A 26,210-nucleotide genomic window follows, 5' to 3' on the forward strand; every position below is an offset into this window, starting at 1 on the left:
ACATAAATATTATATATTGATCCTAATGGGTGTAAACTGGCTTCTCATTGGACTTTTGATGCGCATTTCTCTAATGATGAGCCATGTTGAACATCTTTTCATCTACTCATTGTTCACATACCTTGTGTGTCTTTGGAAAACCGTCTATTCAAGTCCATTGCTTGTTTCTGAATGGAATGGTTTGGCTTTTTGTTATTGGGTTTTGGGAATTCTCTGAACATTTTAGATACGAATCCCTTAGCGGAACATGATTTTCAAATGTTTTCTCCCATTTCTCTGGGTTACCTTTTATTCTCCATTGGTATTGTCTTCTGAGGTGAAAATATTTAAAACTTCGTGAAGTCCAAGTTTTGTATTTTTCGTGTTGCCTGTGCCTTGCTATCATATCCAGGACATCATTGTGGAACCCAGTGTTGTGAGGCTTTCATCCTGTGTTTCTGTTTTCTTCCAAGAGTTTATAGTTTTAGGTCTTCCATTTATGTCATGGATACGTTTTGAGTTCATTTTGTGTGTGGTGTGAGGTAGGGGTCGTCCTTCATTTGCTTGCATGTGGATAGTCTGTTTTCCTGGCACCATTTTTTGAAAAGACTGTCCTTTCTCCATTGAATGGACGTGGTGCCCTTGTGAAAAATGGTTTGACCTGAATGTGGAGGTTTATTTCTGGACTCTGTGCTATTCCATTAGTTTACATGGCCGCCCGTTTTATGCCGGTACCACCCTGTGGTAATTATTGTAGCTTTGTGCCTTTGAAATCAGGAAGTGTATGTCCTCTGGCCTTGTTTTTTCAGAATTGTTCTGACTATACAGAGATTCCATGTGAGTTTGAGGGGTTTAATGTTTCTGTAAAAAACATCATTGAGGGCAGCCCGGGTGGCTCAGCAGTTTAGTGCCACCTTCAGCCCAGGGCCTGATCTTGGAGACCCGAGATTGAGTCCCGCTTTGGGCTCCCTGCATGGAGCCTGCTTCTCCCTCTGCCTCTCTCTCTGTCTGTCTCTCTCTCTCTCTCATGAATAAATAAATAAAAATGTTAAAAAAATCATTGAGATTTCAATAGCGATTATATTACCTCCGTAGATTGCTTTGGGTAGTATTGACGTCTTAGCAATCCTGAGCCTTCCAACCTGTGAACATGGAATGTCTTCCCTTTGAATCATGTCTTCTTTACCATCTGTCAGCAACGTTTTTTAGTTTTCACCATACAGGCTTTTGCCTCCATGGTTAATTCCCTTTATTTTATTCTTTTTGGATGCAGTTGTAAGTGGAATTGTTTTTATAATTTCCTTTTTGGGCTGTTCATTATTAGTGTATAGAAATGCAACTGATTTTTGTGTGTTGACTTTGTATCCTGCCGTTTTTCTCAATTCATTCCTAGTACTAACGGGTCTTTAGGATTTCCTACATATAAGATCATAGCATCTGTGAACAGAGGTGATTTCATTTTTTCCTTTCTAATTTAGACTGCTTTTATTTATTATTGCCTAACTACTCTCCTAGAGCCTCCAGCACTGTGGTGATTAGAAGCAGCAAAAGTGGGCATCCTGTGTTGTTTTTGATCTTAGAAGAAAAGCTGTCTTTAACCATTGAGTGTGCTGTGTGCTGTGGGGTTTTCACATATATATTTTATTATGTTGAGATAGTTTCTTCTATTCCTAATTTGTTGAATGTTTTCACCATGAAAGAGTTTTGAATTTTGTCAGATGCTTTTTCTGTATCAGTTGAGAGGATGGTGTACTTTCTTCTTTACTCTGTGAATGTGGGGTTTTCTATTGACTGATTCATATGTGAACCGTCCTTGAATTCCAGAAGTATGCAACATTTTGGTTGTGGCATATAATCCTTTGACTATGCTGCTGAATTCAGTCTGCTAGTATCTTTTGTGAGGTCTTTAGCATCATTGTTCATGAGGGATATTGGTTTGTGGTTTTCTGTTCTTATCATGTCTTTGACTGGCTTTGTTATCAGGGGGATGTAAACCTCATAGAATGAATAGGGGACTGTTCCACCTTGTTTAATCTTTTTTAAAAAAGATTGAAGTGAACAAGGAATAATTAGGAAAAAACTGTGATCCTGATATAAGGCATCAGTTGAAAACTTACAGCCAAAAAAAAAGAAAAGAAAAGAAAAGAAAACTTACAGCCAACACCATGCCTAGCTGTAAAAGACTGAGAGCTTTCCTCTAAAGATGAGGAAGAGGATACAGACGTCCTCTCTCACTGCTCCTACTCAACCCCATACCGAAGTTCTATCCATGCAATAAGCAAGAAAAAGAAATAAAAGGCATACATGTCAGAAATTACGAAATACAATGGTCTCAGGGATCCGTGTGCGGCCACCAGTGTAGCACCTGCCTTCAGCCCAGGGCATGATCCTGGGTTCCCGGGATCGAGTCCCACATCAGGCTCCCTGCATGGAGCCTGATTCTCCTTCTACCTCTGTCTCTGCCTCTTCCTCTGTCTCTCTGTCTCTCATGAATATATAAATACAATTGTAAAAAAAAATACAATGCTCTCTATTCACAGAGGATATGACTGTCCACATGGAAAATCCCCAAGAATCCACACAAATCTCCTAGAACTATCAGAGAGTTTAGCAAGGTTGAAGTGTGCAAGTCTAAAATAATTAAAATTAATTGCATTTCTCTATAGTAGCAACAAATAATTGGAATTGAAAATTTTGTTTAGAGGTGTGATTTGCAATAGAATAAATAATGAAAACTTAGGTATACATCTCATGAGTATGGACATAATGAGGACTATCAAAATACTGATGAGAGAAACTAAACAAGATGTGAGTAAAGGGAGAGCTAGACCATGTTCACAGGCTGGAATATTGTTATGGTGTCAGTGACCTCCAGCCTGGTCTATAATAGGGTCAAGGCAATCCCGATGCACATCCCGGTAGGAGCTTCCCGTCCATATGAGCAAGCTAACTCTAAAATTATTTGGAAAGGCAAAGGAGCTCAAGTATCCACATGATTTGAAAATGAAGAACAAAGTTGGAAGACTTCACCTCTTGACTTCAAGGTTTCCTATAAAGTTACAGTAATCAAGACGACGTGATGTTGACAAAGGGATATAATCACGTAGACTAATGAAACAGAATAGACACATACATCCCCATGAATACAGTCAGCTGATTTTTGACAGAATTGCAAAGTCAAGTTAAAGAAAGAAGTGTACTGGGAACAATTGGACGACCCAAACGCAAAAACAAAAACCAAAACAGAAAAAGGAGACTTGACCCATACCTCGCACGTAGTATAAAAATTCAATAAAAATGGATCATAGACCTAAATGTAAAATGTAAACATGTTAAGCATTTGGAAGAAATCACTAGAGGGAATCCTGCTGAAATCTCTGTGTTGAGCAGAGTTCTTAGGCTTAAGAACCAAAAGCGTGATCTGAAAAAGAAGAAAACTGATAAGTTGGTCTTTACCAATATTAAACCATTTTGCTCTTGAAACCACGCTGTGAAGAGCGTGGAGAGAGAAGCCACGGAGTTGCAGAAAATATTTGCAAGTCACATCTGAGCAAAGCACAGCTGACCCTTGAGCAACACGGGTGTGGACGGCTGGTGCCCACTCAGACGCGGTGTTCCCAGGAAATACACGTCCTTCCGTGCATGTGTTTTCTCTTCCTGTTGACTTTTGTACGAACATTTTCTTCTCTGGCTCACGAGTCGATGTGTCCATGGACTCTGCGTTGTCAGTAGGGCTCCGGGTCCACAGGACGCTGTGAGCAGTCAGGTTTCTGGGCAGTCAGAGCTCGAGGCGGTTGGCACCCTACTCTCCCACATTATTCGAGGGTCAACTGTACTCATATTCCAAAATGCGGAAAGAGCTCTCAAAATGCAATGTCAAGGAAACCTAAAAAAGGAAGAGGCCTGAACTTTGAAGAAACGTCCAAAAGACGCCCGAGATGGCAAATACGCACGTGAAAAAGGCCCAACACCATTACTCATCAGGGAGATGCAGACTGAAGGCACAGCGAGACACCCTTAGACGCCTCTCAGAAGGGCCACCGGGGACAAGGCTGACCACGCCCAGCGCTGGCGGGGACGCGGGGAGTGGGGCGCTCGAACAGCGCCGGGGGACTGCAGTGTCACACAGCCCCTGGGGACACATCGTGGCAAGTCAGCACGGTAAGGAATCTCGGTTCGGCAATGGCCATCAGGGCATTGCAAACTAAATCCAGTAACATGCCAGCGCACACCAATGGCTAATATGTAATAATTATAAAATCCTGGCACGTCCAGGCCTGCAAGGATGCAGAGGACCGGGAACTGCCCTGCTCCGTGAATGGGTGCTGGGGTGGAGGGACGGGGACTCAAGGGGACTTCAGCATGGCACGTGGTCGCCTTGGGCGACCGCCAGGTCTCAGCACTCCCACCTGCCAGCGCCTCCCCTGTGGGGGGGGGAGGGCGGACGGGAGCACCTGCTCGGCTCGGGGAGGTCACGCGGGCAAAATTCCTCTCCCTGAAGAAGCTGAAGACCGCAAAGTTTTGGCAGATATATATATATATTTTTTTGCTCTTGATTATCTTTTATATTCTACTTCTCTTCGTTTTTGTTGGTTGAGTTTTACCAGACCTGGTGGTCCCGAGATGCTTTCTGGGGCGGTGCACCCGAGGCAGTTTCCAGAACAGCTGTAGTGTACCAAGGGCTTTACCTTCCGGACCCAGGATGGCTCCGGGGACCCAGAATTGAACTCACCTCCCCCGGGCGCCGGGTTGCCGTGCGGTGCCGATCTCTCTGGAAGCACCAGGGGTGCTCGGGGTGCTGGGATGTTGGGATTCAGCAGCGGGCCTCGACCCGCACGTTCCCTGCACCTCATCCCACGTCTGCTCAGTGGTCCCCATCTGAAGACCCCGATTCCCTCTGTTGGGAGAATTGTTCCCGGTGTTGGATCTTTCTGGAAATCTCCTGATGAAGGTTGGATTTGGACGACATCGTGCACTCCCCTCGCGGCCTCCACATCCCACCTGCGAGCCCCTCATCCGCCCCCCACCGTCCTGGCCACCGGGCGCCCTCCGTGGGTGCAGGGGGCGCCCCACAGCTCACGAGCACCCCGTGGCCCACTCGGAGGCTGTGGCCCTCGGGGCCCGCGGGCAACTATCCCTCACCCAGAGGGCGGCCTCGGCGGCTGCAGGGCCCATAACTCTGGGGTCCGCGGTGCCCCCGGCTGTTTGCTCCCTGACGGACATCCTTGCGGTCCACAGCCCCGACGGGCATTTTACGGGCAGCAAAGTCCTTCCTGTAAATACAGCAGAATAATAAGCACTCGCAGGACTCGGGCAAAACACCAACGAGGAAGGGGAAGTCTCTGGAGCCTGCCGCTGGACAGCACGCGCCAGGGCCGTATAAAAGCCGCCGGCCCAGCACCTCGCACACTCACACCCGCACCCGCACCCACGCACTCACCGGACCCACACCCCGCCCCAGCACCCACACCATGGCCGCCTCCACCCTTTCCGTCTGCTCCAGCGACCTGAGCTACGGCGGCCGCGTCTGCCTGCCCGGCTCCGGCGACTCCTGCCCCGACCCCTCCTGGCAGGTGGATGACTGTCCCGAGAGCTACTGCGAGCCCCCCTGCTGCGCCCCGGGCTCCTGCCTGACCCTCCTCTGCACCCCTGCGAGCTGCGGGTCCAGCCCCTGCCCACCAGCCTGCCCCGGCTCCTGCCAGTCCTCCTGTGGCAGCTGCTCCCCCTGCCAGGAGGGCTGCTGTGTGTCTGTCTGCTGCAAGTCCGTGTGCTGCACCCCTGTCTGCTGCAAGCCCGTGTGCTGCACCCCTGTCTGCTGCAAGCCCCTCTGCTGTGAGGCCTCCCCCTGCTGCCAGCTCAGCCCCTGCACCCCCTCCTGCTGCAAACCTGCATGCTGCACCCCTGTCTGCTGCAAGCCCGTCTGCTGTGAGGCATCCCCTTGCTCAGCCTCCCCCTGCTGCCAGCAGTCTAGCTGCCAGCCCTCCTGCTGCAGCTCCTCCCCCTGCCAGGAAGACAGCTGTGTGTCTGTCTGCTGCAAGCCCGTCTGCTGCACCCCTGTCTGCTGCAAGCCTATCTGCTGCACCACTGTCTGCTGCAAGCCCATGTGCTGCACCCCTGTCTGCTGCAAACCCGTGTGCTGCCAGGCCTCCCCCTGTTGCCAGCCCAGCCCCTGTAGACCCTCTTCCTGCCTGTCCCTCCTCTGCCGCCCCATGTGCAGGCCCGCCTGCTGTTCATCCCCCTCCCTATGCCAGCCCAGCTGTCGCCCCCAGGCCTCCAGCGTGTCCCTACTGTGCCGTCCCGTGTGCTCCCGCTGATGGGACACATGACCCTGGGTCGCTGGGCTTAGGCCCCAGCCAGGGATGGTGGGCCTCCCGGCTACCCCTCAGCTCAGCCCTCAACTGTGCTAGGTGGCTGCCCCCACCCACGACGGGGTCGCCCCAGGTGTCCACTCTCCTGACCTGACTTCACCTCCTCCCTCCCAAGAACGCTGACCCTGCGGCTCTCCGGGGTCCTGCTCCTGCATAGTCTCCACCCTGGGTCCTTCCAGGGACCTGCACCTGCCCTGGGTCACCTGCCTTCCCTCCCAGTTCCTCAGCTCGGTTCTGGTCACCTGGCCTCACCCTCCAACCGGTTGGCACCTCCCCAGACCCCAATAAACTCACTTCACCGGGTGACCTGCTTCCTTTCATCTGACTCTCACGGGGGTGGGGTGCCGGGGTTTGGACCCCACAGTGGTCTTTTCCTGCCTGAACATCTCTGGGAGGAGGGATGAGAGGTCCCCAAGGGCCGGGGCCCAACTGCTCTGGGCAGGGCTGTGGGGTGGGACTCCCGCCCTGGCGTAGGATGGTCAAGCCTTTTGGGCACCACATGCGTCTCAGGGCGTCCCGAAGCTGGCCACCTGTACATGGGGCGAGGCTTGGGGCACCGGGCCGGGGCTCATCTCCACCCACCACCCCAGCTGGGCAGGGCGGCCCAGACAAGCGGCCTTGGGGCTGCGGGCAGCACAGCTACTGGGGGCCTGGGATCCTCCCGAGTGCTGTGCTCATCCCCTGGAGAAGTGGCGGGCTGGGGTGGCACTGTTGCTGCCAAGATGGGGTAATAGGGACTCGATACCTTCCCACCTGGGCCAACTCAGAGCCCTGACAAGACCCTGAAGCCAGCGTGTCAGGTTCAGGTCCCGAGGAGCACCAGACAAGCACAGCGGGGAAGGAAAGGCACAAGGTGCTTATCGCCGTTGGGGCTGTCACCCCCTGGAGAATATTTCCGGCCCCATGCAGGAGGGTCACCCCAGTGGAGCTCCGGGCACCGTCAAGTTCACAGATGGCCTTGGGTGCTGGAGGAGGCACAGGCAGCCATTGTTTGGGTCTGGGGACCCCGTCACGGTCCGGGGTCGCTCTGTGCCCCCCCCTTCCCATTCAGCCCGCGGCACCTGCTGGCATAGTCTCCACCCTGGGTCCTTCCAGGGACCTCCTAGGGCAGGACGCACAGACCACGTGGAGACCCCGGGATGGCTTTTTCATTCCCATCCGAGTGTGTAAGTTTCCTCCGCGTCTCTTCACGGTGTGATCGCTCTTATTCTTCTTTTTAAAAATTGTCTTTATTGATGCCAAATGCACGGAACACCACGTCTACCGTCTTAACCATCTTCAAGCATACAGTTCAGGGGTGATAAGCACATTATTGACGTGGGGTGACCATCCTGCCGCCCGTCCCCAGACGGGCTCTTCCATTCTTGGGGAAATGAAGCCGCGTCCACATGGGACACAGACTCAGCATCGCCCGTCCCGCCGCCCCTGGCGCCCACCCTCCCTCCTCTGTCCCCGAAGCACCTCAGAGAAAGGGGGGGTCACGTCGTAGTTGTCTCTCTGTGACTGGCCTGCGTCTCGGGCCGCGGGGTCCTCAAGCCTCACCCACATTGGAGTCAGACTCGCTTCCTCTTTAAGGCTGAACACGGTTCCGCGGGCGGGATTGCCTTTGCTTCTCTACTTATCCCTCGGTGGACGCTTGAGCCGCTCGACTCTTTAGCTCTTGTGAATGATGCGGCTGTGACCACGGCTGTCAGGGATCTCCTTGAAGGCCTGCTTCCAGTTCTCTTGAGCAAATGCCTGTATAATTGCTGGACCGTGTGGTAATTCTACTGTTCATCTTTTCAAGAACCATCGTACTGATTTCCACAGTGGCCATGGCCAGTTCACGTTCCCACTCACAACCCCAAGGGCTTCAATTTCTCCACATCCTCATCAACACTTGCTGTCTTCTTCTTGCATATATATCATATACACTATCTCCTCGTTGTGATAATATTTACATAAATATTATATATTGATCCTAATGGGTGTAAACTGGCTTCTCATTGGACTTTTGATGCGCATTTCTCTAATGATGAGCCATGTTGAACATCTTTTCATCTACTCATTGGTCACATACCTTGTGTGTCTTTGGAAAACCGTCTATTCAAGTCCATTGCTTGTTTCTGAATGGAATGGTTTGGCTTTTTGTTATTGGGTTTTGGGAATTCTCTGAACATTTTAGATACGAATCCCTTAGCGGAACATGATTTTCAAATGTTTTCTCCCATTTCTCTGGGTTACCTTTGATTCTCCATTGGTATTGTCTTCTGAGGTGAAAATATTTAAAACTTCGTGAAGTCCAAGTTTTGTATTTTTCGTGTTGCCTGTGCCTTGCTATCATATCCAGGACATCATTGTGGAACCCAGTGTTGTGAGGCTTTCATCCTGTGTTTCTGTTTTCTTCCAAGAGTTTATAGTTTTAGGTCTTCCATTTATGTCATGGATACGTTTTGAGTTCATTTTGTGTGTGGTGTGAGGTAGGGGTCCTTCATTCGCTTGCATGTGGATAGTCGGTTTTCCTGGCACCATTTTTTGAAAAGACTGTCCTTTCTCCATTGAATGGACGTGGTGCCCTTGTGAAAAATGGTTTGACCTGAATGTGGAGGTTTATTTCTGGACTCTGTGCTATTCCATTAGTTTACATGGCCGCCCGTTTTATGCCGGTACCACCCTATGGTAATTATTGTAGCTTTGTGCCTTTGAAATCAGGAAGTGTATGTCCTCTGGCCTTCTTTTTGCAGAATTGTTCTGACTATACAGAGATTCCATGTGAGTTTGAGGGGTTTAATGTTTCTGTAAAAAACATCATTGAGGGCAGCCCGGGTGGCTCAGCAGTTTAGTGCCACCTTCAGCCCAGGGCCTGATCTTGGAGACCCGAGATTGAGTCCCACTTTGGGCTCCCTGCATGGAGCCTGCTTCTCCCTCTGCCTCTCTCTCTGTCTCTCTGTCTGTCTCTCTCTCTCTCTCTCTCATGAATAAATAAATAAAAATGTTAAAAAAATCATTGAGATTTCAATAGCGATTGTATTACCTCCGTAGATTGCTTTGGGTAGTATTGACGTCTTAGCAATCCTGAGCCTTCCAACCTGTGAACATGGAATGTCTTCCCTTTGAATCATGTCTTCTTTACCATCTGTCAGCAACGTTTTTTAGTTTTCATCATACAGGCTTTTGCCTCCGTGGTTAATTCCCTTTATTTTATTCTTTTTGGATGCAGTTGTAAGTGGAATTGTTTTTATAATTTCCTTTTTGGGCTGTTCATTATTAGTGTATAGAAATGCAACTGATTTTTGTGTGTTGACTTTGTATCCTGCCGTTTTTCTCAATTCATTCCTAGTACTAACGGGTCTTTAGGATTTCCTACATATAAGATCATAGCATCTGTGAACAGAGGTGATTTCATTTTTTCCTTTCTAATTTAGACTGCTTTTATTTATTATTGCCTAACTACTCTCCTAGAGCCTCCAGTACTGTGGTGATTAGAAGCAGCAAAAGTGGGCATCCTGTGTTGTTTTTGATCTTAGAAGAAAAGCTGTCTTTAACCATTGAGTGTGCTGTGTGCTGTGGGGTTTTCACATATATATTTTATTATGTTGAGATAGTTCCTTCTATTCCTAATTTGTTGAATGTTTTCACCATGAAAGAGTTTTGAATTTTGTCAGATGCTTTTTCTGTATCAGTTGAGAGGATGGTGTACTTTCTTCTTTACTCTGGGAATGTGGGGTTTTCTATTGACTGATTCATATGTGAACAGTCCTTGAATTCCAGAAGTATGCAACATTTTGGTTGTGGCATATAATCCTTTGACTATGCTGCTGAATTCAGTCTGCTAGTATCTTTTGTGAGGTCTTTAGCATCATTGTTCATGAGGGATATTGGTTTGTGGTTTTCTGTTCTTATCATGTCTTTGACTGGCTTTGTTATCAGGGGGATGTAAACCTCATAGAATGAATAGGGGACTGTTCCACCTTGTTTAATCTTTTTTAAAAAAGATTGAAGTGAACAAGGAATAATTAGGAAAAAACTGTGATCCTGATATAAGGCATCAGTTGAAAACTTACAGCCAAAAAGAAAAGAAAACTTACAGCCAACACCATGCCTAGCTGTAAAAGACTGAGAACTTTCCTCTAAAGATGAGGAAGAGGATACAGACGTCCTCTCTCACTGCTCCTACTCAACACCATACCGAAGTCCTATCCATGCAATAAGCAAGAAAAAGAAATAAAAGGCATACATGTCAGAAATTACGAAATACGATGGTCTCAGGGATCCGTGTGCGGCCACCAGTGTAGCACCTGCCTTCAGCCCAGGGCATGATCCTGGGTTCCCGGGATCGAGTCCCACATCAGGCTCCCTGCATGGAGCCTGATTCTCCTTCTACCTCTGTCTCTGCCTCTTCCTCTGTCTCTCTGTCTCTCATGAATATATAAATACAATTGTAAAAAAAAAATACAATGCTCTCTATTCACAGAGGATATGACTGTCCACATGGAAAATCCCCAAGAATCCACACAAATCTCCTAGACTATCAGAGAGTTTAGCAAGGTTGAAGTGTGCAAGTTTAAAAGAATTAAAATTAATTGCATTTCTATATAGTAGCAACAAGTAATTGGAATTGAAAATTTTTGTTTAGAGGTGTGATTTGCAATAGAATAAATAATGAAAACTTAGGTATACATCTCATGAATATGGACATAATGAGGACTATCAAAATACTGATGAGAGAAACTAAACAAGATGTGAGTCAATGGAGAGCTAGACCATGTTCACAGGCTGGAATATTGTTATGGTGTCAGTGACCTCCAGCCTGGTCTATAATAGGGTCAAGGCAATCCCGATGCACATCCCGGTAGGAGCTTCCCGTCCATATGAGCAAGCTAACTCTAAAATTATTTGGAAAGGCAAAGGAGCTCAAGTATCCAAATCATTTGAAAATGAAGAACAAAGTTGGAAGACTTCACCTCTTGACTTCAAAATTTCCTATAAAGTTACAGTAATCAAGACGACGTGATGTTGGCAAAGGGATATAATCACGTAGACTAATGAAACAGAATAGACACATACATCCCCATGAATACAGTCAGCTGATTTTTGACAGAATTGCAAAGTCAAGTTAAAGAAAGAAGTGTACTGGGAACAATTGGACGACCCAAACGCAAAAACAAAAAGAAAAACAGAAAAAGGAGACTTGACCCATACCTCACACTTAGTATAAAAATTCAATAAAAATGGATCATAGACCTAAATGTAAAATGTAAACATGTTAAGCATTTGGAAGAAAACACTAGAGGGAATCCTGCTGAAATCTCTGTGTTGAGCAGAGTTCTTAGGCTTAAGAACCAAAAGCGGGATCTGAAAAAGAAGAAAACTGATAAGTTGGTCTTTACCAATATTAAACCATTTTGCTCTTGAAACCACGCTGTGAAGAGCGTGGAGAGAGAAGCCACGGAGTTGCAGAAAATATTTGCAAGTCACATCTGAGCAAAGCACAGCTGACCCTTGAGCAACACGGGTGTGGACGGCTGGTGCCCACTCAGACGCGGTGTTCCCAGGAAATACACGTCCTTCCGTGCATGTGTTTTCTCTTCCTGTTGACTTTTGTACGAACATTTTCTTCTCTGGCTCACGAGTCCATGTGTCCATGGACTCTGCGTTGTCAGTAGGGCTCCGGGTCCACAGGACGCTGTGAGCAGTCAGGTTTCTGGGCAGTCAGAGCTCGAGGCGGTTGGCACCCTACGCTCCCACATTATTCGAGGGTCAACTGTACTCATATTCCAAAATGCGGAAAGAGCTCTCAAAATGCAATGTCAAGGAAACCTGAAAAAGGAAGAGGCCTGAACTTTGAAGAAACGCCCAAAGACGCCCGAGATGGCAAATACGCACGTGAAAAAGGCCCAACACCATTACTCATCAGGGAGATGCAAACTGAAGCCGTAGCGAGACACCTTAGAGGCTTCTCAGAAGGGCCACCGGGGACAAGGCTGACCACGCCCGGCGGGGACGCGGGGAGTGGGGCGCTCGAACAGCGCCGGGGGACTGCAGTGTCACACAGCCCCTGGGGACACATCGTGGCAAGTCAGCGTGGTAAGGAATCTCGGCTCGGCAATGGCCATCAGGGCATCGAAAACTAAATCCGGTAAGATGCCAGCGCACTCCAATGGCTAATATGTAATAATTATAAAAACCTGGCACGTCCAGGCCGGCAAGGATGCAGAGGACCGGGAACTGCCCTGCGCCGTGAATGGGGGCTGGGGTGGAGGGACGGGGACGCAAGGGGACCTCAGCACGGCACGTGTCGGCCTTGGGCGTCCACCAGGCCTCAGCGCTGCGCACCTGCCAGCGCGTCCCGTGTTGGGGGAGTAGGGAGGAAGGGAGCACCTGCTCGGCTCGGGGAGGTCACGCGGGCAAAATTCCTCTCCCTGAAGAAGCTGAGGTCCGCAAGATTTTGGCAGATTTTTTTTTTTGCCCTTGATTATCTTTTATATTCTACTTCTCTTCGTTTTTGTTGGTTGAGTTTTACCGGCCCGGTCGTCCCGAGATGCTTTCCGGGGCGGTGCACCCGAGGCAGTTTCCAGAACAGCTGTAGTGTCCCAAGGGCTTTACCTTCTGGACCCAGGATGGCTCCGGGGACCCAGAATTGAACTCACCTCCCCCGGTCGCCGGGTTGCCGTGCGGTGCCGATCTCTCTGGAAGCACCTGGGGTGCTCGAATGTTGGGAATCAGCAGCGGGCCTCGACCCGCACGTTCCCAGCACCTCATCCCACGTCTGCCCAGCGGTCCCCATTGAAGACCCCGATTCCCTCTGTTGGGAGAATTGTTCCCGGTGTTGGATCTTTCTGGAAATCTCCTGATGAAGGCTGGATTTGGACGACATCGTGCACTCCCCTCGTGGCCTCCACATCCCACCTGCAAGCCCCTCATCCGCCCCTGACCACCCTGGCCACTGGGCGCCCTCCGTGGGTGCAGGGGGCACCCCACAGCTCACGAGCACCCCGTGGCCCACACGGAGGCTGTGGCCCTCGGGGCCCGCGGGCAACTATCCCTCACCCAGAGGGCGGCCTCGGCGGCTGCACGGCCCATAGCTCTGGGGTCCGCGGTGTCCCCAGCTGTTTGCTCCCTGACGGACATCCTTGCGGTCCACAGCCCCGACGGGCATTTTATGGGCAGCAAAGTCCTTCCTGTAAATACAGCAGAATAATAAGCACTCGCAGGACTCGGGCAAAACACCAACGAGGAAGGGGAAGTCTCGGGCGCCTGACACTGGACAGCACGCGCCAGGGCCGTATAAAAGCCGTCGGCCCAGCACCTCGCACACTCACACCCGCACCCGCACCCACACACTCACCGGACCCACACCCCGCCCCAGCACCCACACCATGGCCGCCTCCACCCTTTCCGTCTGCTCCAGCGACCTGAGCTACGGCGGCCCCATCTGCCTGCCCGGCTCCGGCGACTCCTGCCCCGACCCCTCCTGGCAGGTGGACGACTGTCCCGAGAGCTACTGCGAGCCCCCCTGCTGCGCCCCGGCCTCCTGCCTGACCCTCCTCTGCACCCCCGCCAGCTGCGGGTCCAGCCCCTGCCCACCAGCCTGCCCCGGCTCCTGCCAGCCCTCGTGCTGCAGCTGCTCCCCGTGCCAGGAGGGCTGCAGTGTGTCTGTCTGCTGCAAGCCTGTGTGCTGCACCCCCGTCTGCTGCAAGCCCGTGTGCTGCACCTCTGTCTGCTGCAAGCCTGTTTGCTGCACCCCTGTCTGCTGCAAGCCCGTCTGCTGTGAGGCATCCCCTTGCTCAGCCTCCCCCTGCTGCCAGCAGTCTAGCTGCCAGCCCTCCTGCTGCAGCTCCTCCCCCTGCCAGGAGGACAGCTGTGTGTCTGTCTGCTGCAAGCCCGTCTGCTGCACCCCCGTCTGCTGCAAGCCCGTCTGCTGCACCCCCGTCTGCTGCAAGCCCGTGTGCTGCACCCCTGTCTGCTGCAAGCCTGTCTGCTGCACCCCCGTGTGCTGCCAGGCCTCCCCTTGCTGCCAGCCCAGCCCCTGCAGACCCTCTTCCTGCGTGTCCCTCCTCTGCCGCCCTGTGTGCAGACCTGCCTGCTGTGCATCCCCCTCCCCCTGCCAGCCCAGCTGCCGCCCCCAGGCCTCCAGCGTGTCCCTCCTGTGTCGCCCCGTGTGCTCCCGCTGATGGGGCATGTGCCCCCGGGGCGCTGGGCTCAGGCCCCTCATAGGGACCCTGGGCCTCCCCGCCACCCCTCAGCCCAGCCCTCACCTGTGCTAGGTGGCTGCCCCCACCCATGACGGGGTCCCCCCCGGTGTCCACTCTCCTGAGCTGACTTCACCTCCTCCCTCCCAAGAACGCTGACCTGGCGGCTCTCCGGGGCTCCTGCTCCCGGGACGCACCTCCACCTGCCCTGGGTCACCTGCCTTCCCTCCCAGTCCCTCTGCTGGGTCACCTGGCCTTGCTCTCCGACCTGTGGGCCCCCCCACCGGTACCCCAATAAACTCACTTCACTGGCTGACTTGCTTCCTTTCATCTGACTCTACGGGGTGACCTTGTGGACTCTGGGGCTTCCTGGCTGAGGCCGAGTAGCCTTAGGCGCCCTGGGGAGTCCGCCTGTACCTGGGCTGCTCTGCGGGTGGGTCCCCCAGAGCCTGCTGCAGGCCATCGGAGAGGGAGGGCGGCTGGGTCATATGGCCTCTTCCTGTCAGCGTTTCCAGGGCCCCCGCACTGTTTTCTACCTCAGCCCTTCAGGGCTACAACCCCGCCCCACTTTCTCCGTGTCCCCGCCAGCACCCCTGAGGCCTCATGTGCAGTAGCTCACCTGATAGGTCCCACAATGTGGGGCTTTTAGCGCAGACCTTGTCACTGTGGTGGGCCCTGCCCTGCCTCCCCTCCCCTTTCCTCCCCTGCCCAGCCTCCTCTACCCCTGCCTCCCCTGCCCTTCCCTCCCCTGCCCCTCCTCTCCTGCCCCTCCCTCCCCTGCCCAGCCTTCCCTGCCCCTCTCTTCCTTGCCCAGCCTCCCCTCCCCGTCTCTCCCCTGCCCAGCCTCCTCCCCTGCCCCTCCCTCCCCTGCCCAGCCTCCCCTGCCCCTCCCTCACCTGCCCAGCCTCCCCTGCCCCACGCTCGCTCTCTTTCAGAAGAACGAATACCTGTTCACTGTGGTGGCGGAGGAGCCCGACGCCCTGCTGCTCGGCCTGCGGTACTCGCCCACCCGGCTGCACTTCCTCTTCCTGAGCCAGGACGCGGCGGGAGCCTGGCAAACGCGAGTGACTTTCCTCAGTCCCACCCTGATGGACAGCCAGTGGCACACGCTGGTCTTGGCCGTGTCGGAAGGCTCCTTCTCCCTCACCACGGACTGTGGCCTCCCGGTGGACATGTAGGTGGCAGGACGCGGGGGGCCGGCCAAGGGGGCGGGGGGCCACCCGCCAAGATGCGGCCCTGGCAGCAGTGCAGGGCGGCTGGCCCGGCTGCGGCTGGCATCGTGCAGTGTGCACCGGGGCGCTCGGGCCTGTGGGCCAACAGCCGTCAGGGGCATCCCTGAGGCAGGAGTGTGGGGTCGTCAGCAGGGTCGGGGACCAGACCGTCCTCCGGAAGGTCCGCAGCGGGTGGGGGCCGATGCAGGCACCCGAGCTGGGGGCACTGGACGTGGCGGGGGAAATGTGCCCCACAGAGTGTGGTCACCATCACGACAGGCCACAGAGGAAGGTCACAAAGCTCAGGCACCAGCGCCAAGGTGAAGCTGCAGCCTGACTCGAACCCAGCTCCTGCTGTGCCATTTTCAACACATCCCTTGACTTAAGACTCAGTTTGCTTGTCTGGGTTGAGGGAGTGACATAATGGGGTGCAGAACAATCCATCCAGTAGCTTTGACCCAGCCCCAGAAGCCTGAGTCCACACCCTGTCCCGCCGTCACCTGGTCGCCAGGCTGGACCAGGGCGTGTGGGTCCCCACAGTCCCATCACAGAGTGATGACCCCTGTCACCCTCAGCTTCCATCCTGGCTCAGTGGGGCTGGAGACTCTTTTTCTTTTTTTTTTAATCAGAAATTGTCCAGTTGACATAAAACCGATCATTATTCCAAATATTATTTGCAAAGGCAGACTCTCACTCTGCTTTGTTACCATGGAACTGACTCCATAATAAAAACAAAATCCTTGACATTCATACACTTCGTTTAAATACGTCTCTACTACAAGCGACACCCCCCCCCCGCCCCCCCCCCCCCCGGCTCATGCCCTCAAGTACATCAGGGCCTTTACCGGGTGATGACAGTGGGGACCCAGCAGGGGGATGGCTCTGTGATGGGGACGTGCAGGGGCCAAGGAAGGGGATGGAAGGAGCCAGGGCTGCAGCCACTGGTGGCCAAGGAGGAACCTGGGCCCTGCGGTCAGGCTTCCCAGGCCTTGTGGGAGCCACGGAGGGTACCCCTGTGATCAGAGCTGTGCTGGCAGCACAGGGGATCCTGGGATGGTGGTCGGGATCTGGCCTCACCATGGCCAGCTGCAGCCAGACACAAGGCCGGAAGGAGCAGGTGATCTTACAGGAGGATACGGCGCCGAGGAGCAGGAGGGGGCAGTAGGAGAAAGCACATGTCTGGTTCATCAGCCCCAGAGGCTCTGGCCAGGACGTCCCTTCCAGCATGTTCCTACCGTCCCCCCCACCCCAAGGGTTCAGCTTCCATGTCCGAGTCAAGACCTGGCTCCGGCCACATCTTCCAACACTTCCCAGGCCACCAGCAAGGATCCCTCCCCACCAGATACCATCTGTGCCCCCCAGGCTTGGTGGAGGGTGGGCAGGCGGGGGATCCAATGCCAGTCTGAGCCACCTGAGGTTCCTGAGAGATGGAGGAGCCACTCTGCAGCCACACTTTTGCAGAAGACTCTTGTCCTGGGGCAAGGAGCATCCCTCAGATGCAGGTCCCCCAGAACCGGGGAATGGGACCTTGCTTGGAGACGGCGTCCTTGCAGGTGTGATCAGGTGAAGCTGAGGTCGTACTGGAGTAGGGCAGGCCCTGGTCCAGAGTCTGGGGTCCTTATAAGAGGAGGAGAGGCAAAGAGAATGCCACGTGAAGACAGAGGCAGCAGGGGGTGGGGGGGCGGGACGTGGGCTACAGCCAGGGAAGACCAGAAGACCCCAGAAGTTGGAAAAGCCTAGAGAAACTTCCCCCGGAGCCTCCAGCAGGAGCACGGCCCTGCAACACCTTGATCTCACCCTTCTGGCCTCCAGATCCGTGGACCAGCTGCCGTCTGAGCCCAGACGATGAGCGTGTAGAGTTCATCACAGCCACCCCGGGAAACTGAGACCCCTCACGTGCTGCTTCTCCCTGTCCTTTTCTGTGTAAATGGGCCGTGACCCTGCTCCCCACGGCCCTAAAACCAAACTCAAATGTTTTCAGAATGGCCGACGTGCCCTTCCCGGCCACCCTGTCGGTGCGAGGAGCCCGATTCTTCATCGGCAGCCGGAAGAGGACCAAAGGCCTGTTCACGGTAAGGAAGGAAGGGGCTGCCTGTCTGGCCTCCCAACAGCAGTGCTCACAGAGGGACTGTCACTACAGGCCTGGTGTCCTCACGCTCTGATTCAAAAGATGGGTGTGCGTGCCACGCAGGACCAGGAGCCCTGGGGTACACTAGGGCCCCGTTCTTGCCAGGCACATTTCCCCATGTTCTTTCTTCCTGGCACACTCACCCCACTGCCAGCGCGGCTCGCACCCTACACCCTCAGGGCCCTGCTCCATGTCCCCTTCCATGGACACCTTCTCCTGCCACTTAGAGAAGATGAGACTTGTACCCAGCCCCTTCCCCTGGTTGTCTTCTCCCCCGTATCCCTGACGGTCCTCAGACCAGCTGTGTATTTGCTCATTTCCTATCTCTCCCCTAGAGTGCAGGTGAGGGACCTGTTGCATGAGTGTAGGGGCTCTTGTTCCTGCTCTGTCCAGTGCCTAGCTCCATGCCTGATACATAGCAGGTGCTTGGTGAATATTTATGGATGACGCGCTTGGGTGGATGGATAGATGGGTAGCTGGAGGGGTGGGCGGATGGACATCTGGATGAGTGTGATGGATGACTGAATGGGTGGGTGGGTGAACATACAGAAGAGGGATGGATGGATGGACACATGGATGGATGGATGGACACATGGATGGATGGATGGATGGATGGATGGATGGATGGACACATGGATGGATGAGTGAGTGACAGATGGCTGAATGAGTGGTTGGGTAAGTGAATATATGGAAGAGTGATGGATGGATGAATGAATGGATGGGCATATGGTGGATGGATGGATGGGTGGGTAGATGGATGGATGGATGGGTCAGATGGATGGACACATGGATGGATGAGTGAGTGATGAATGGTTAGATGGATGGACAGATGGATGGATGGACATATGGATGGATGAATGAGTGATGAATAGACATATAGTGGATGGATGGATGGGTGGATGGATGGATAGATGGATGGATGGACATATGGTGGATGGATGGATGGGTTAGATGGATGGATGGATGGATGGACATATGGTGGATGGATGGATGGATGGGTTAGATGGATGGACACATGGATGGATGAGTGAGTGACGGATGGATAGATGGATGGACAGATGGATGGATGGACATATGGATGGATGAATGAGTGATGAATAGACATATAGTGGATGGATGGATGGGTGGATGGATGGATGGATGGATGGACATATGAATGGATGGATGAATGATGGATGGACATATGGTGGATGGATGGATGGATGGGTTAGATGGATGGATGAGTGAGTGACGGATGGATGGACATATGGATGAACAGATAAGTGAGTGGTGGATGGATGGATGGGTGAGTGATGGAAGGACATATGGTGGATGGATGGATGGGTGGATGGACAGACAGATGGACAGATGGATGGATGAGCAATGCAGCCCAGTCACCCGAGGTTGGTTCACAGGGAAAACCCCTTCTGTGACCTCATTACCTTAGAATGGTGTATAGTTCTCTGCCCTTGCTCCAGTGCTCCCCACCCCCACAGCCAATTAGCGGGTTCTTCTCTCGTAGCTCTAGAGGTGGCTAGACCCTCATCCCCATTCCCACCTGGCCCCCAGGCTCTGGACAGGCTGAGTGAGCCCAGTGGCCCAGGTCCTCTGAGGTGAGGTTCTAAACACGCTGTCCCTCTCTCTGCAGGGCCTGGTGAGGCAGCTGGTGTTGCTGCCTGGCTCGGACGCCACCCCAAGGCTCTGTCCCTGCAGGAGTGCCGAGCTGGCTGTCCTGTCCATCCCCCCTGTCCTGCAAGGTCTCTCGGGGAGGCCAGAAGATAATGAGGTGCTGAAATACCCCTATGGTTAGTAGGTCAAAGCCACCCACTGCCCCACACTGACGGTAGACCCCAAGAGCTTTGTCACTTCCCGACCGCCCCTGGTAGCAAAGACGGGGGTGATTATCCAACTGACCTCCGAGGGTCCCCTCGCGGCTCTCCTTAGTGTGTGCTTGCGGGCTCTCCACGTGAAGTCACAGTTTGGACCGGTTATGTAATTTCTGTAAGCAGCAGCCCCTGGAGCAGCCGAATCTCTCCCACCACCCCTCAGCCCGCCCCTCCCGGGCTTCCCGGCCATGCTTCCCCACTTGGGGAGCCCCTCAAGGGTGTCGGCCCTCACGGTCCAGTCCCGGGGTGGCTTCCAAACTCCAGAAGCACCGGCTGCTGCTCTTTATGTGCTCACGTTGGAGAGGCTAGAGACTGGGGCGCCTCGGTGGCTCAGTCAGTTCAGTGGCCGACTCTTGATTTCGGGTCAGGTCGTGATCTCAGGGTCATGGTGAGGCCTGCATCAGGCTCTGTGCTCAGTGGGGAGTCTGGGGTTCTCTCTCTCCCTCCTTCCCTTCCCCCTGCTCCCATGTGAGCTCACGCTCTCTCTCTTTCTCCCTAAAATAAATAAACCTTGGAGAAAATAGTCTACAGATTGATGCAGTTTATTGTCATGACACTTTGAATAATTTTATAGCAAAAGTACAATTTTTTTTAATTTTATTTATTTACTTATGATAGTCATACAGAGAGAGAGAGAGAGGCAGAGACACAGGCAGAGGGAGAAGCAGGCTCCACGCCCCGGGAGCCCGATGTGGGATTTGATCCCGAGTCTCCAGGATCGCGCCCTGGGCCAAAGGCAGGCGCCAAACCGCTGCGCCACCCAGGAATCCCTGCAAAAGTACAATTTTGAATGATTCCTTTGTTAACAGTACAATTTTGAATCATCTTTAAGTAAAAGAAGAGACACAGAGGAAAAGAATTTCCCCGCACAGAGAAAATTTTCAGGCCCTAAATGGGAATTTGCCACATCTGTCCAGTCCCTGCCCAGAACAACAGGCAGGAGGCAGGAGTGTGAGCCCAGGCCTCCACTGGGCGCTGCATCCGGCCCAGGTGCTCTGGTCACAGCATTGGCCGTCGGGTGCAGCACCCACGTCGCTGTAAGTCGGCTGCGCAGCATCTTCAGGATGAGTGGGCCTGGCCCTAGAGGAGGTGTGACCACCAGAGGACGGGGTCAGACGCCAAGAACTGGGCAACCACCAAGCTTAGGTAAACTGGCACCACAGAGTGACCGGTCTGGGAGGAGGGCAGGGCAGCCATCTAACGACCAAGGCTTTTCTTGTTTCCTTTTTGTTTTTAAAGATTTTATTTATTTATTCCTGAGACACAGAGAGAGACACACACACACAGGCAGAGGGAGAAGCAAGCTCCACGCAGGGAACCCGATGCAGGACTCGATCCCAGGACCCTGGGGTCACGCCCTGAGCTGAAGGCAGACGCTCAACCACTGAGGCTCCCAGGTGCCCCTGGCCAAGGATTTTCCAAAGGGAGGAGGGCCGTGGCCCGCAGTGGGTGGGGAGGCGGCAGGGAGGCCTCGCACTGTCCGCCCCACTGTGCGGGGGCCTCGCTCCCTCCCCGGGGCCACGTGGAGACCCGTGTGTCCTCATGGGCCCCACATGCAGAGGCAAAGGCAGGACCGCCTGGGCCAGGGGCCATCCCCCAGCTCCTGTACTCTGGACCCTCCTTGTCTCCCCCTAGAAACCGACTTGAAGGTGACGCTGGGGTCCCGGCCCCCGTGCACCAAAGCGGAGGACGCCCAGTTCTGGTTTGACGCCAGCCGGAAGGGGCTGTTCCTGTGTGTGGGCAGCGAGTGGGTCTCCGTGTTAGCAGGTGAGGCGGGCGGCGGGCTCCCCGGCCTGGGAGTCAGGGTTACCTGGGAATAGGGAGCGGCCCCCCAGGACAGCAGGCCCGTGCACGATTTCATTGGATCGTGTGTCTTCTGGGCACGGCACGTGGGGGGCGGGCTCGTCGTGCTCCCCTCGTCCAGGTCGAGTCTCCGAGGCCCCGAGGGGGCAGCCTCGTGGCGCCGCGTGTGCCCCTGAGATCTCAGATGCTGGAGCCCGGAAGCACGTCGTTCCCATGTGTCCCGTGGGGCCTTCCTGCGTGGGGACAAGGGCGCTTGGGACCCTCGCCCACAGGGATCGGGAGCTGCCTGCAGCGCCGCTCACCCGCCTGGAGCCCAGTCCCTCGGGCACCGAGCAGTGAGCGTGGGAAGCGCGGGGAAGGGACCCAGGCCACCCCGTCATGTCACGGGGGCTCCGCACACCCCACACCCGTGCAGGCGCCAGGGCCCCTCTGCCGGCCTCTGTGCGGGTGAGACGCGCTCGGGGCAGCTCGCCGTCCGGAGAGCCCCAACGGGGGCCAGGGCCGTGGCCTCGGGGCTCGGGCTCGGGGCTCGGGGCTCAGGGCCTGGGGCCTGGGTCGCGCTCCCCGATGGCCGGCGGCCTCGGCTCTGGGCGGCGTGACCGGGGCTGCACGGTTCTCTCACCAGCCAAAGAAAAGCTGGACTATGTGGAGGAGTACCAGAGCCTGTTCACCAGCTCGGAGACGCTGGGCATCGAGGTCTTTGCCATCCCCGAGGCCGGGCTCTTCGTAGCAGCCGCCAACCGGAAGGCCACGTCTGCCATCTACAAGTGGACGGACGGAAAGTTCGCCTCGTACCAGAACATTCGCACGCACCAAGCGCAGTCCTGGCGACATTTCACCATCGGGAAAAAGGCAAGTCTGCTTCCAGCCACTTTCTTTTTCTTTAAGATTTTATTTATTCATTCATGAGAGACACAGAGAGAGGCAGAGCCACAGGCAGAGGGAGAAGCAGGCTCATGCAGGGAGCCGGACGCAGGACTCGATCCTGGGCCCCCAGGATCATGCTCCGGGCTGCAGGCGGCGCTAAACCGCTGAGCCACGCGGGCTGCCCTCCAGCGACTTTCTCGATCCTTTTTATCTTGGAAAAACCCCGAGTCCAGACGTTGGCTCTGCTCGTGTAGTCGGGAAAGTATTTCTCGTGGTTTCAAAGTCCTGCTCCGGGTCTAAGCAGCTCTCACAGTCACTTAGCGGGGCCTCTAAGTCCAGGATGTGAAGTCTGGTTTGCTACAAAATAGGAGGCACGACCGTTCCCGAGCGGCCGCCCGGGTCCAGGTAACCCATCGGGGCTAAATTAACAGCTTGTGGGCTCCTAGGAGCGGGTCCACAGCGTGGAAATCACTGGCGACAGAGACACTCACTCCGCGGACTCTGTATCCAAACGGAGGGGGCCGGGCCCGGAGGTGAGGGTGTGGGACCCCCCTGCAGGCAGCCCCGGCGCAGCCACGGCCGGATGGGGCCAAGGGCATGGGCGTGGGGCCGAGGGCTGCCCCCAGCACGACGCATTCTCTGATCAGCGCCCCCTGCCCCCTGGACCCCAGGGGGAGAGTCCTAGGCCGCCCTCCTGCGCCCCCCGCATCGCTCGCTGACCCTCAGCTGGGCCCACCCGAGCATGAGCAGGAGCGGGACGGACAGGCCTCTGCGCTCCTGTTGCTCACGGAGACCCCGCCCCGCGGCCCAGCCTTGCCGGAGCCCAGCGTGGCCGATGGCTGGCCGGCGCTCTGGCCTTTCGGTTGGCGACATTTTTTTTTAAGATTTTGTTTATTTATTCATGAGACACCCAGACTGACAGGCAGAGACACGGGCAGAGGGAGAAGCAGGCTCCCTGCGGAGAGCCCGATGCAGGACTCGATCCCAGGACCCGGGGTCACGTCCTGAGCCAAAGGCCCCGGGTGCCCCAGTTGGCAACATTTTCATTACAAAAATTGCTGACTTCCCATCAAAGAAATACCAGGAAATTCAGAAAAACAAGGTGGGGCAGGTCTGTCCCGTCCCCGTTCAGGTGTGGGGCTTACTGAGCGCACACTTGCTTCCGTGCTCCGCGGGTGTGCCCCCTGCGCCCAGCCAGCTTGGCCCCGGGTCCCGTTACAGGGGAGGGGAGAGGAGGGGAGGGAGGGGAAGGGAGTTTTTTGTCTGTCTTTAAAGAAATGCTGATGAGGTACAGGCACCTGTGTGCCACACTTGGCCACGCGACAGGCGCGTGCTTCCCAGCGGAGGCGGCCCGGGGCGCTCTGCTCATCCCGGGGACAAGGACCACCCTGTGCATGAAGCGTCCCTGAGTCTGGGGACCACGGGCCGGCGAAGAGACACGTTAGGGGCGGATCCGCAGAGACGGGGTGGGCGGACAGGGACGCGGGTGCCGAGGCCTCAGGCCGGCCCGGGCACAGACGGCAGGACCCAGGGTCCCGGGCGTGTGTTTCAGGTGTTCCTGGCCGTGGCTAATTTTGAGCCGAACGAGAAGGGTCAGGAGTTCTCCGTCATTTACAAATGGAGCCAGAGAAAGCTGAGGTTCACGCCGTACCAGCGGGTCCCCACCCACAGCGCCCGGGACTGGGAGGCCTTCCAGGTGGCCGGGGAGCACTTCCTGGCCGTGGCCAACCACCGGGAAGGTAGGCTGCGGCCTTGCGCGGGAGGAGACCACGGGGGGGGGCTGGCTCCCCCCGCCCCCCAGGGCCTGCTTTCACCCCGTTAACAGACTACAGTAAACCGCACCTGGCCCGGGTCTCTGGGCTTGGCCCTCTGACAGCGGCGTCCCGGGCCAAGGCACCTGAGCACCTTCTCCCCGTCCAGGTGGGGAGACTGAGGCAGTGTGTGGGCGCCTGCCCAGGACGGGGGCCATGGGAACGGGGGCCACCTGGCCGCGCACACCGCCTCATCTCAAACTAACCGACTAACCAACTAACTAAGTAACTGGCCTCCTCATGGGAGGAGTTGGCTGCAATCGGTGTGGAGGCGAGCGGTTGCCCGGCAGCCGGTGTCCTGCAGAGGGACAGTGGTGGGGACGCCGTGCTGGAGAGTCGGTGCAGGCTGTTGTCTCCTTGGGGACAGGCTCCTGCCTTCTGGACGCAGGCTCCATGATGCAGGGGGTGCAGGGGGTGCAGGGGCACAGGCCCGGCAGAGGCCAGGGGGCTGGTTTCTGGCCCAGCGACAGCTTGCGTGAGCACAGCTGGCCCCTCCTGGAGAATGGGAGAGGGCAGGGTCGGAGGCAGCGGGCCCTGGAGGGCATCTCTGGCCAGGCCTCGGCCACAACGGGCCAGGGAGCTCCATAGGGGCCTGGGAGGAGCGCCTGTCCCCCCGCTCCTGGGCAGGGGGACCCCAGAGGCCTGCTAACCAGTGCTCCTCGGGAAGTGGGTGTCCTGGGAGAGGCTGGCCCAGCCAGGGGGGCTCCAGGGAGAGTGATGTAGGGACGGGGCTTCTGGGTAGAGGAACAGAAGGTGCGAAGGCCTGACCTGTGGGTGACAGCGAGAGCTGCGGGGTCCTGGGCAGTGTGAGAGGGGAGGCAGGGAGGGTGGGGTCCCATCTCTAAGGGACACAGGGAGGACTTTCATCTGGGCACAGGGGCAGGGAGCATGGGGTGGCCAGGGGGATGACTGCCGTGGAGGGACCCCCAGGGCCTGGGGCAGGGCCAGGGCAGGGCTGCACCGAGGCCACTGCAGGGCCTCAGTCATCTGCCTCCCTCCCTCACCGGCCACTCGGCTTGCAGGTGACAACCACAACATCGACAGTGTCATCTACAAGTGGAACCCGAGGACCCGCCTCTTCGAGGCCAACCAGACCATTGCCACGTCAGGCGCCTACGACTGGGAGTTCTTCACCGTGGGGCCCTACTCCTTCCTGGTGGTGGCCAACGCCTTCAATGGCACGTCCACGAAGGTGCACTCCCACCTGTATGTCTGGCTCCTTGGCTCCTTCCAGCTGTTTCAGGCCTTCCTGGTAAGGAGCCGGGGGGACCCCCATGTCGAGCCTCCAGCAGGCCACGTGACAGTGGGAGACAGATGACACAGGACTGGGGCCCCAAGAACCAGGACAAGCGCCCGGCCCCTGACCCTCACCCCAGACCCTCTCCACCAGAGCACTGCCTCCTGCATATGGCTCAGGCTGAGATGTTCCCTGTTACCCCGAGTGAGCCCTAAAGCGAGGCAGGAGGGTGCCCTGGGCCTGCCCTCCCTCTGGCACAGAGCTTTTCCGGGCAGCGCTGGGGGCTCGGCGGGCCTTGTGGCCCCTGGGCAGGCCTCAGCCAATGACTGGCCCTTCCATGAGTGTCAGGCTCCCGCCTGGGGAAGCCGGACAGCAAGCCCCTGACCTGACCCCAATCTGGCCCCTGACCTGACCCCGACCTGGCCCCGACCTGGCCCTGACCTGGCCCTGACCTGGCCCTTCACCTGGCCTGACCCAACCCTGACCTGGCCCCTGACCTGGCCTGACCTGGCCCCAACCTGGCCCCAACCTGGCATGTGCGGGGGAGAGGCAGCACGACCCACTTCCCCTCAGACCTCCGTGCACACGCTGGTGAAACCTTTGAGTCGAGCGAGGCACAAGTGTCTCTCTGGGCGGGACGGTGCTGGGCGCCTGGGGGAGCCATCGTGCTGGCCCTGGTCCTGGCTCGAGGGCCGAGGATCTTGGAGGGCCGCACAGGTGCCGGGCGGGGTGCACACGGGCCGTCTCGGGAGGCGGGGCTGGCGCTGGCG

General features: G+C 55.7%; 3 protein-coding genes across 3 annotated transcripts in view; all 3 read left to right on the forward strand.

The window, feature by feature from the left end:
• The window catches only part of TSPEAR (thrombospondin type laminin G domain and EAR repeats), a gene marked incomplete at its 5' end in the record, with an annotated part of 222,724 nt that overhangs the window by 182,023 nt on the left and 14,491 nt on the right, over positions 1-26,210 (forward strand). The window contains 7 exons of the mRNA XM_072740612.1: positions 15,454-15,692; positions 17,711-17,801; positions 19,485-19,641; positions 21,358-21,489; positions 22,151-22,377; positions 23,945-24,131; positions 25,226-25,455. Of these exons, the coding sequence (XP_072596713.1) occupies positions 15,454-15,692; positions 17,711-17,801; positions 19,485-19,641; positions 21,358-21,489; positions 22,151-22,377; positions 23,945-24,131; positions 25,226-25,455 (1,263 nt within the window). The remainder of the gene's footprint in view (positions 1-15,453; positions 15,693-17,710; positions 17,802-19,484; positions 19,642-21,357; positions 21,490-22,150; positions 22,378-23,944; positions 24,132-25,225; positions 25,456-26,210) is intronic.
• LOC112909545 (uncharacterized) lies at positions 5,451-6,293 on the forward strand. The gene has a single exon (XM_072740555.1). The coding sequence runs from the start codon at positions 5,451-5,453 to the stop codon at positions 6,291-6,293; it is 843 nt and encodes a 280-aa protein (XP_072596656.1).
• Positions 13,706-14,500, forward strand: LOC140595762 (uncharacterized). The gene is made up of 2 exons (XM_072740532.1): positions 13,706-14,298; positions 14,362-14,500. Exons 1-2 carry the CDS (start codon positions 13,706-13,708, stop codon positions 14,498-14,500), a joined length of 732 nt encoding a protein of 243 aa, XP_072596633.1.

Source organism: Vulpes vulpes, chromosome 15, assembly GCF_048418805.1.
Source record: "Vulpes vulpes isolate BD-2025 chromosome 15, VulVul3, whole genome shotgun sequence".
NCBI classification, from domain to species: domain Eukaryota; kingdom Metazoa; phylum Chordata; class Mammalia; order Carnivora; family Canidae; genus Vulpes; species Vulpes vulpes.

Coding starts and splice junctions, on each gene's coding strand:
- LOC140595762 (XM_072740532.1), top strand. CDS start 13,706: ATGGCCGCCTCCACCCTTTCCGTCTGCTCCAGCGACCTGAGCTACGGC. Junction 14,299..14,361: donor TGCACCCCTGTCTGCTGCAA/GCCTGTCTGCTG, acceptor CAGCCCCTGCAG/ACCCTCTTCCTGCGTGTCCC.
- LOC112909545 (XM_072740555.1), top strand. CDS start 5,451: ATGGCCGCCTCCACCCTTTCCGTCTGCTCCAGCGACCTGAGCTACGGC.